The sequence below is a fragment of the Ranitomeya variabilis genome, chromosome 2 (genome assembly GCF_051348905.1).
Source record: "Ranitomeya variabilis isolate aRanVar5 chromosome 2, aRanVar5.hap1, whole genome shotgun sequence".
NCBI classification, from domain to species: Eukaryota; Metazoa; Chordata; class Amphibia; order Anura; family Dendrobatidae; genus Ranitomeya; species Ranitomeya variabilis.
Window position 1 is genome coordinate 790194801 of NC_135233.1, and position 12902 is coordinate 790207702.

A 12902-nucleotide genomic window follows, 5' to 3' on the forward strand; every position below is an offset into this window, starting at 1 on the left:
GACCGGCAACGCAACTGTTGCTCCATTCATTCTCTATGGGGCTACTGTAAGAAGCCAAACGAAGAGCTTGGCAACGACATGAGAATGAAAAGAGCGACAACCAAGCATACGCACTGCCACTCCATTCTAATGCTATGTTCACGTTACGTTTTTGCAACGGTTTTGATGCAAATTTTCATTCGCGTTTCACATTACCAGCAAAATCTGTGATTTCAAAAATCTCATACAATCTCATCTTGTTTTTTTTCCTGACTGTTTTGTCAAAGAGTTGTGTTTTTGCAAAATGCAGCATGTCATTTCTTTCAGCGGTTTTCAATGAGTAGTGCAAATAAAATGCGGGTATCAGGTATTGAAGCGTTTTTGTTGCTAAAACCTGATGAAGCTGAATCAAATTTTTCTAAACTTTATCAGCATCCAACAGACTAATGTACCCGGACAAAACCGCAGTAGAAAAATTACACTGCAAAACCTGTTTTTTGTAAGCAGCTTAAACTTGGTATAAAAAAAATGTTGCAAAAACACAACACGTGAACATAGCCTAAGGCCAGGTGCCCATGATCCGCAACTAGCAGCGCTTTGGACAAAGTGCATGTCCGCTGTGTCCAAAGCGCTGCCGTCTATTGAATGCAGGTAAACCCGCATGTGACCACTGAACCGTGCGGACTCACCGCGTCCAATACATTCTATTGATGTAATTTCTCTTGCGGAGACTCGCATCTCTGCAAGATAGACGCTCCGCATGTCCGTCTCCACGGGTGATCCTTGGGCGTCTATGGACACATAGTGGACAGGGGATTTCTAGAAATCCTATCCACTATGCCGTAACATCTGGACACTGCTGGTTGGATGCTGCACGAGCACTCGGCGTCGAACCCGCAGCGTTTATGGATGGTGGGCTCATTCTCTAATGGGGATAACAATGCTCCTTCTGCCAATAACACAGGTCCAGTCAGACCACCACCGATCAATGAATTAGCACCTATCATGTGGATAAAGATAAGCGCTTTTCTGTGAACAACGCATTCAGCAGCAATAAATTGTCCAAAAATTGTTGGCAGGTTTAAACTGGGTTCATTGCTGTGTTATGTGAAAATACAGGTAATGGAGTAGAACACACGGTTATAGTATGGCAGGATCAGCCCCCCTGATTGTGGCTGTACTGTATAGGACAATACACTGAAGAACCGCAGAGAGGAGGACGGAGTGTGCAGCTGTGAGAGCAGGAGCGGGTCCCGGGGTGTCAGTGTTATCGCTCTGGCGGAGTGTGGTGACCCCACTAACCACTATGCAGGTCGGGGGCTTCTCCCAGCCGCCCATGCCCCATCACAGTGTAATGGCGTCAGACACACGGCCGGGTCACCGCGTGCTGCCCGCGCACACGCTACATTGTGCTTTCCGCAGCTGCTGTAAAATGGCGGGTAATGGATTATTACCTCAGGAATTAGCGCTCGTCACACAATTCAAAAATAAATAGCGCACTCCACAGAGGGGAGGAGCCAAGCGCACGCTACGCGCCTAACGGCTGAGGGGGAAAAACCCGCCACGGACAGTGATTGGCAGCCGCTGGTTCACGCCCTGAAACTTCTCATTTGAACTGCTGAAGCCGAACCCGAAGCGCTCATTGGTCCGTAGAAAGGAGAAAGGCGGAGACGCAGGGCTGTAGTAAATCACCCGTGACGTAATAAGGCGTGGCACGCCCATCTAGGGTCCGGCTTTAGGTGGTTTGCTCTGGGGGAGGGCGTGTCTTGTGGAATTTGTAAACTGGGTTCCGCCAATGAGAACGCTGCAATGAAGAACGAACCAGGATTGGAGAGGGGGGAGAGACTGTAGTTGTGCGGAAAGCGGTTGTTAGGCTTCAGTCGCTGCGTTTCGTTCACAGATTCAGTTCCCTCATCTACGTCCAGGCGAGACCGTCACCCAGCTCACAATGCCCAAGAGAAAGGTGAGTGTCCCCGTGCGCGCAGTGCAGCCCTGGCCCTCCTCACCGCTCGCCGGTAATCCCCTTTCGCGCTGTTCCCGCTTCTTGCAGCGCTTTGCCCGCGCCTTCTCCTTCATAGCCCTGCTGGCCCCGGGGGGCTGTGGTGGGGGAGGGGTCGCTCCTCCATATTTTTCTATTATTGGATAGCGTGGAGCATGGCGTCCATGTTTGTAGCGCTCGGATGGCTGGGGTCGCCGCCGCAGCAGCAGGGCCTGTGCCCGCCCTCCGGGCTGTGCAGCGCTCCGTGCCCGCATTCCTGCACAGCCGCCAGCGCGGGGGAGACGGGCGCCGAGCACGTTCTGTCTGTCATGGCCGCCAAGGCGATGGCTGTGCGTTATCTGCGCCGTCTGTGCTGGCTCATGGGGGATATATAACCTATATTCTATACGTCTGGCGGTGTACAATAACTAAATACATATTTGTGTGTGGAGATGGCCACCTACCTACCAGCCACCTATACTCTGACGCCTTTTGATTCCGCCCCATAAGTCCTCTATGAAATCCAGAGAAGTGTCATGGAGCCTACAATGGTGTGAGATTACATCGGGACGGACTAAACTGCATATTGGGATGATGGGATGATGGGATGATGGGCTGCAATACTAGACTTGACCACTAGATGGCAGCACATTTTCCAAATGCAGACCAGGAAATGACTTCTTGTAATATAGCAAGCAGGGAATTCAATGGAAATACTTAAATGAATCAGAACATCCACAGGGCTGGATTAAAGTGTAATAATAGAACCAGGGAAAAAAGATTGTAACTATATGGGATTATGTGTAGAATATCGGGTTACACACGCCTGGTGATATATCTCATCAACATCTCATAGGAATATGGGTATAACTATTGATCTGTGTGGGGATTATGGGTGAAATATCACACATACACATGCCCAGGAACATACTTCATCTACTTCTGATAGGAATATGGGTATATCTATTGATCTGTATGGGGATTATGGGTGAAATATCACACATACACATGCCCAGGAACATACTTCATCTACTTCTGATAGGAATATGGGTATAACTATTGTTCTGTATGGGGATTATGGGTGAAATATCCCAAATACACATGCCCAGGAACATACTTCATCTACTTCTGATAGGAATATGGGTATATCTATTGTTCTGTATGGGGATTATGGGTGAAATATCACACATACACATGCCCAGGAACATACTTCATCTACTTCTGATAGGAATATGGGTATATCTATTGTTCTGTATGGGGATTATGGGTGAAATATCACACATACACATGCCCAGGAACATACTTCATCTACTTCTGATAGGAATATGGGTATATCTATTGTTCTGTATGGGGATTATGGGTGAAATATCACACATACACATGCCCAGGAACATACTTCATCTACTTCTGATAGGAATATGGGTATAACTATTGTTCTGTATGGGGATTATGGGTGAAATATCACACATACACATGCCCAGGAACATACTTCATCTACTTCTGATAGGAATATGGGTATATCTATTGTTCTGTATGGGGATTATGGGTGAAATATCACACATACACATGCCCAGAAACATACTTCATCTACTTCTGATAGGAATATGGGTATATCTATTGTTCTGTATGGGGATTATGGGTGAAATATCACACATACACATGCCCAGGAACATACTTCATCTACTTCTGATAGGAATATGGGTATATCTATTGTTCTGTATGGGGATTATGGGTGAAATATCACACATACACATGCCCAGGAACATACTTCATCTACTTCTGATAGGAATATGGGTATATCTATTGATCTGTGTGGGGATTATGGGTGAAATATCACACATACACATGCCCAGGAACATACTTCATCTACTTCTGATAGGAATATGGGTATATCTATTGTTCTGTATGGGGATAATGGGTGAAATATCCCAAATACACATGCCCAGGAACATACTTCATCTACTTCTGATAGGAATATGGGTATATCTATTGTTCTGTATGGGGATAATGGGTGAAATATCCCAAATACACATGCCCAGGAACATACTTCATCTACTTCTGATAGGAATATGGGTATATCTATTGTTCTCTATGGGGATTATGGGTGAAATATCACAAATACACATGCCCAGGAACATACTTCATCTACTTCTGATAGGAATATGGGTATAACTATTGATCTGTATGGGGATTATGGGTGAAATATCACACATACACATGCCCAGGAACATACTTCATCTACTTCTGATAGGAATATGGGTATATCTATTGTTCTGTATGGGGATTATGGGTGAAATATCACACATACACATGCCTAGGAACATACTTCATCTACTTCTGATAGGAATATGGGTATATCTATTGTTCTGTATGGGGATTATGGGTGAAATATCACACATACACATGCCCAGGAACATACTTCATCTACTTCTGATAGGAATATGGGTATATCTATTGTTCTGTATGGGGATTATGGGTGAAATATCACACATACACATGCCCAGGAACATACTTCATCTACTTCTGATAGGAATATGGGTATATCTATTGTTCTGTATGGGGATTATGGGTGAAATATCACACATACACATGCCCAGGAACATACTTCATCTACTTCTGATAGGAATATGGGTATATCTATTGTTCTGTATGGGGATTATGGGTGAAATATCACACATACACATGCCCAGGAACATACTTCATCTACTTCTGATAGGAATATGGGTATATCTATTGATCTGTGTGGGGATTATGGGTGAAATATCACACATACACATGCCCAGGAACATACTTCATCTACTTCTGATAGGAATATGGGTATATCTATTGTTCTGTATGGGGATAATGGGTGAAATATCCCAAATACACATGCTCAGGAACATACTTCATCTACTTCTGATAGGAATATGGGTATATCTATTGTTCTGTATGGGGATAATGGGTGAAATATCCCAAATACACATGCCCAGGAACATACTTCATCTACTTCTGATAGGAATATGGGTATAACTATTGTTCTGTATGGGGATTATGGGTGAAATATCACAAATACACATGCCCAGGAACATACTTCATCTACTTCTGATAGGAATATGGGTATATCTATTGTTCTGTATGGGGATTATGGGTGAAATATCACACATACACATGCCTAGGAACATACTTCATCTACTTCTGATAGGAATATGGGTATATCTATTGTTCTGTATGGGGATTATGGGTGAAATATCACACATACACATGCCCAGGAACATACTGCATCTACTTCTGATAGGAATATGGGTATATCTATTGTTCTGTATGGGGATTATGGGTGAAATATCACACATACACATGCCCAGGAACATACTTCATCTACTTCTGATAGGAATATGGGTATATCTATTGATCTGTGTGGGGATTATGGGTGAAATATCACACATACACATGCCCAGGAACATACTTCATCTACTTCTGATAGGAATATGGGTATATCTATTGTTCTGTATGGGGATTATGGGTGAAATATCACACATACACATGCCTAGGAACATACTTCATCTACTTCTGATAGGAATATGGGTATAACTATTGTTCTGTATGGGGATTATGGGTGAAATATCACACATACACATGCCCAGGAACATACTGCATCTACTTCTGATAGGAATATGGGTATAACTATTGTTCTGTATGGGGATTATGGGTGAAATATCCCAAATACACATGCCCAGGAACATACTTCATCTACTTCTGATAGGAATATGGGTATATCTATTGTTCTGTATGGGGATTATGGGTGAAATATCACACATACACATGCCCAGGAACATACTTCATCTACTTCTGATAGGAATATGGGTATATCTATTGTTCTGTATGGGGATTATGGGTGAAATATCACACATACACATGCCCAGGAACATACTGCATCTACTTCTGATAGGAATATGGGTATAACTATTGTTCTGTATGGGGATTATGGGTGAAATATCCCAAATACACATGCCCAGGAACATACTTCATCTACTTCTGATAGGAATATGGGTATATCTATTGTTCTGTATGGGGATTATGGGTGAAATATCACACATACACATGCCCAGGAACATACTTCATCTACTTCTGATAGGAATATGGGTATATCTATTGTTCTGTATGGGGATTATGGGTGAAATATCACACATACACATGCCCAGGAACATACTTCATCTACTTCTGATAGGAATATGGGTATATCTATTGTTCTGTATGGGGATTATGGGTGAAATATCACACATACACATGCCCAGGAACATACTTCATCTACTTCTGATAGGAATATGGGTATAACTATTGTTCTGTATGGGGATTATGGGTGAAATATCACACATACACATGCCCAGGAACATACTTCATCTACTTCTGATAGGAATATGGGTATATCTATTGTTCTGTATGGGGATTATGGGTGAAATATCACACATACACATGCCCAGAAACATACTTCATCTACTTCTGATAGGAATATGGGTATATCTATTGTTCTGTATGGGGATTATGGGTGAAATATCACACATACACATGCCCAGGAACATACTTCATCTACTTCTGATAGGAATATGGGTATATCTATTGTTCTGTATGGGGATTATGGGTGAAATATCACACATACACATGCCCAGGAACATACTTCATCTACTTCTGATAGGAATATGGGTATATCTATTGATCTGTGTGGGGATTATGGGTGAAATATCACACATACACATGCCCAGGAACATACTTCATCTACTTCTGATAGGAATATGGGTATATCTATTGTTCTGTATGGGGATAATGGGTGAAATATCCCAAATACACATGCCCAGGAACATACTTCATCTACTTCTGATAGGAATATGGGTATATCTATTGTTCTGTATGGGGATAATGGGTGAAATATCCCAAATACACATGCCCAGGAACATACTTCATCTACTTCTGATAGGAATATGGGTATAACTATTGTTCTGTATGGGGATTATGGGTGAAATATCACACATACACATGCCCAGGAACATACTTCATCTACTTCTGATAGGAATATGGGTATATCTATTGTTCTGTATGGGGATTATGGGTGAAATATCACACATACACATGCCTAGGAACATACTTCATCTACTTCTGATAGGAATATGGGTATATCTATTGTTCTGTATGGGGATTATGGGTGAAATATCACACATACACATGCCCAGGAACATACTGCATCTACTTCTGATAGGAATATGGGTATATCTATTGTTCTGTATGGGGATTATGGGTGAAATATCACACATACACATGCCCAGGAACATACTTCATCTACTTCTGATAGGAATATGGGTATATCTATTGTTCTGTATGGGGATTATGGGTGAAATATCACACATACACATGCCTAGGAACATACTTCATCTACTTCTGATAGGAATATGGGTATATCTATTGTTCTGTATGGGGATTATGGGTGAAATATCACACATACACATGCCCAGGAACATACTGCATCTACTTCTGATAGGAATATGGGTATATCTATTGTTCTGTATGGGGATTATGGGTGAAATATCACACATACACATGCCCAGGAACATACTTCATCTACTTCTGATAGGAATATGGGTATATCTATTGTTCTGTATGGGGATTATGGGTGAAATATCCCATATACACATGCCCAGGAACATACTTCATCTACTTCTGATAGGAATATGGGTATAACTATTGATCTGTATGGGGATTATGGGTGAAATATCACACATACACATGCCCAGGAACATACTTCATCTACTTCTGATAGGAATATGGGTATATCTATTGTTCTGTATGGGGATTATGGGTGAAATATCACACATACACATGCCTAGGAACATACTTCATCTACTTCTGATAGGAATATGGGTATATCTATTGTTCTGTATGGGGATTATGGGTGAAATATCACACATACACATGCCCAGGAACATACTTCATCTACTTCTGATAGGAATATGGGTATATCTATTGTTCTGTATGGGGATTATGGGTGAAATATCACACATACACATGCCCAGGAACATACTTCATCTACTTCTGATAGGAATATGGGTATATCTATTGTTCTGTATGGGGATTATGGGTGAAATATCACACATACACATGCCCAGGAACATACTTCATCTACTTCTGATAGGAATATGGGTATATCTATTGTTCTGTATGGGGATTATGGGTGAAATATCACACATACACATGCCCAGGAACATACTTCATCTACTTCTGATAGGAATATGGGTATATCTATTGATCTGTGTGGGGATTATGGGTGAAATATCACACATACACATGCCCAGGAACATACTTCATCTACTTCTGATAGGAATATGGGTATATCTATTGTTCTGTATGGGGATAATGGGTGAAATATCCCAAATACACATGCTCAGGAACATACTTCATCTACTTCTGATAGGAATATGGGTATATCTATTGTTCTGTATGGGGATAATGGGTGAAATATCCCAAATACACATGCCCAGGAACATACTTCATCTACTTCTGATAGGAATATGGGTATAACTATTGTTCTGTATGGGGATTATGGGTGAAATATCACAAATACACATGCCCAGGAACATACTTCATCTACTTCTGATAGGAATATGGGTATATCTATTGTTCTGTATGGGGATTATGGGTGAAATATCACACATACACATGCCTAGGAACATACTTCATCTACTTCTGATAGGAATATGGGTATATCTATTGTTCTGTATGGGGATTATGGGTGAAATATCACACATACACATGCCCAGGAACATACTGCATCTACTTCTGATAGGAATATGGGTATATCTATTGTTCTGTATGGGGATTATGGGTGAAATATCACACATACACATGCCCAGGAACATACTTCATCTACTTCTGATAGGAATATGGGTATATCTATTGATCTGTGTGGGGATTATGGGTGAAATATCACACATACACATGCCCAGGAACATACTTCATCTACTTCTGATAGGAATATGGGTATATCTATTGTTCTGTATGGGGATTATGGGTGAAATATCACACATACACATGCCTAGGAACATACTTCATCTACTTCTGATAGGAATATGGGTATATCTATTGTTCTGTATGGGGATTATGGGTGAAATATCACACATACACATGCCCAGGAACATACTTCATCTACTTCTGATAGGAATATGGGTATATCTATTGTTCTGTATGGGGATTATGGGTGAAATATCACACATACACATGCCCAGGAACATACTTCATCTACTTCTGATAGGAATATGGGTATATCTATTGATCTGTGTGGGGATTATGGGTGAAATATCACACATACACATGCCCAGGAACATACTTCATCTACTGATAGGAATATGGGTATATCTATTGTTCTGTATGGGGATAATGGGTGAAATATCCCAAATACACATGCTCAGGAACATACTTCATCTACTTCTGATAGGAATATGGGTATATCTATTGTTCTGTATGGGGATAATGGGTGAAATATCCCAAATACACATGCCCAGGAACATACTTCATCTACTTCTGATAGGAATATGGGTATATCTATTGATCTGTGTGGGGATTATGGGTGAAATATCACAAATACACATGCTCAGGAACATACTTCATCTACTTCTGATAGGAATATGGGTATATCTATTGTTCTGTATGGGGATTATGGGTGAAATATCACACATACACATGCCCAGGAACATATTTCATCTACTTCTGATAGGAATATGGGTATATCTATTGTTCTGTATGGGGATTATGGGTGAAATATCACACATACACATGCCCAGGAACATACTTCATCTACTTCTGATAGGAATATGGGTATATCTATTGTTCTGTATGGGGATTATGGGTGAAATATCACACATACACATGCCCAGGAACATACTTCATCTACTTCTGATAGGAATATGGGTATATCTATTGTTCTGTATGGGGATTATGGGTGAAATATCACACATACACATGCCCAGGAACATACTTCATCTACTTCTGATAGGAATATGGGTATATCTATTGATCTGTGTGGGGATTATGGGTGAAATATCACACATACACATGCCCAGGAACATACTTCATCTACTTCTGATAGGAATATGGGTATATCTATTGTTCTGTATGGGGATTATGGGTGAAATATCACACATACACATGCCCAGGAACATACTTCATCTACTTCTGATAGGAATATGGGTATATCTATTGTTCTGTATGGGGATTATGGGTGAAATATCACACATACACATGCCCAGGAACATACTTCATCTACTTCTGATAGGAATATGGCTATATCTATTGTTCTGTATGGGGATTATGGGTGAAATATCACACATACACATGCCCAGGAACATACTGCATCTACTTCTGATAGGAATATGGGTATAACTATTGTTCTGTATGGGGATTATGGGTGAAATATCACAAATACACATGCCCAGGAACATACTTCATCTACTTCTGATAGGAATATGGGTATATCTATTGTTCTGTATGGGGATTATGGGTGAAATATCACACATACACATGCCTAGGAACATACTTCATCTACTTCTGATAGGAATATGGGTATATCTATTGTTCTGTATGGGGATTATGGGTGAAATATCACACATACACATGCCCAGGAACATACTGCATCTACTTCTGATAGGAATATGGGTATATCTATTGTTCTGTATGGGGATTATGGGTGAAATATCACACATACACATGCCCAGGAACATACTTCATCTACTTCTGATAGGAATATGGGTATATCTATTGATCTGTGTGGGGATTATGGGTGAAATATCACACATACACATGCCCAGGAACATACTTCATCTACTTCTGATAGGAATATGGGTATATCTATTGTTCTGTATGGGGATTATGGGTGAAATATCACACATACACATGCCTAGGAACATACTTCATCTACTTCTGATAGGAATATGGGTATATCTATTGTTCTGTATGGGGATTATGGGTGAAATATCACACATACACATGCCCAGGAACATACTTCATCTACTTCTGATAGGAATATGGGTATAACTATTGTTCTGTGTGGGGATTATGGGTGAAATATCACACATACACATGCCCAGGAACATACTTCATCTACTTCTGATAGGAATATGGGTATATCTATTGTTCTGTATGGGGATAATGGGTGAAATATCCCAAATACACATGCTCAGGAACATACTTCATCTACTTCTGATAGGAATATGGGTATATCTATTGTTCTGTATGGGGATAATGGGTGAAATATCCCAAATACACATGCTCAGGAACATACTTCATCTACTTCTGATAGGAATATGGGTATATCTATTGTTCTGTATGGGGATTATGGGTGAAATATCACACATACACATGCCCAGGAACATACTTCATCTACTTCTGATAGGAATATGGGTATATCTATTGTTCTGTATGGGGATTATGGGTGAGATATCACACATACACATGCCCAGGAACATACTTCATCTACTTCTGATAGGAATATGGGTATATCTATTGATCTGTATGGGGATTATGGGTGAAATATCACACATACACATGCCCAGGAACATACTTCATCTACTTCTGATAGGAATATGGGTATATCTATTGTTCTGTATGGGGATTATGGGTGAAATATCCCATATACACATGCCCAGGAACATACTTCATCTACTTCTGATAGGAATATGGGTATAACTATTGATCTGTATGGGGATTATGGGTGAAATATCACACATACACATGCCCAGGAACATACTTCATCTACTTCTGATAGGAATATGGGTATATCTATTGTTCTGTATGGGGATTATGGGTGAAATATCACACATACACATGCCTAGGAACATACTTCATCTACTTCTGATAGGAATATGGGTATATCTATTGTTCTGTATGGGGATTATGGGTGAAATATCACACATACACATGCCCAGGAACATACTTCATCTACTTCTGATAGGAATATGGGTATATCTATTGTTCTGTATGGGGATTATGGGTGAAATATCACACATACACATGCCCAGGAACATACTTCATCTACTTCTGATAGGAATATGGGTATATCTATTGATCTGTGTGGGGATTATGGGTGAAATATCACACATACACATGCCCAGGAACATACTTCATCTACTTCTGATAGGAATATGGGTATATCTATTGTTCTGTATGGGGATAATGGGTGAAATATCCCAAATACACATGCTCAGGAACATACTTCATCTACTTCTGATAGGAATATGGGTATATCTATTGTTCTGTATGGGGATAATGGGTGAAATATCCCAAATACACATGCCCAGGAACATACTTCATCTACTTCTGATAGGAATATGGGTATAACTATTGTTCTGTATGGGGATTATGGGTGAAATATCACACATACACATGCCCAGGAACATACTTCATCTACTTCTGATAGGAATATGGGTATATCTATTGTTCTGTATGGGGATTATGGGTGAAATATCCCAAATACACATGCCCAGGAACATACTTCATCTACTTCTGATAGGAATATGGGTATATCTATTGTTCTGTATGGGGATTATGGGTGAAATATCACACATACACATGCCTAGGAACATACTTCATCTACTTCTGATAGGAATATGGGTATATCTATTGTTCTGTATGGGGATTATGGGTGAAATATCACACATACACATGCCCAGGAACATACTGCATCTACTTCTGATAGGAATATGGGTATATCTATTGTTCTGTATGGGGATTATGGGTGAAATATCACACATACACATGCCCAGGAACATACTTCATCTACTTCTGATAGGAATATGGGTATATCTATTGTTCTGTATGGGGATTATGGGTGAAATATCACACATACACATGCCTAGGAACATACTTCATCTACTTCTGATAGGAATATGGGTATATCTATTGTTCTGTATGGGGATTATGGGTGAAATAT

General features: G+C 40.3%; 1 protein-coding gene across 4 annotated transcripts in view; it reads left to right on the plus strand.

Moving 5' to 3' along the window:
* Positions 1 to 1664: 1664 nt before the first annotated feature.
* HMGN3 (high mobility group nucleosomal binding domain 3) overlaps positions 1665 to 12902 on the plus strand; it is a 59987-nt gene continuing 48749 nt past the window's right edge. For 2 of the 4 annotated variants that reach the window (XM_077289843.1, XM_077289841.1), the window contains exon 1: positions 1665 to 1942. In XM_077289843.1, the coding sequence (XP_077145958.1) occupies positions 1928 to 1942 (15 nt within the window). In that variant the 5' untranslated portion in view covers positions 1665 to 1927. The remainder of the gene's footprint in view (positions 1943 to 12902) is intronic. The other 2 variants (XM_077289842.1, XM_077289844.1) reach the window with 2 other exon arrangements.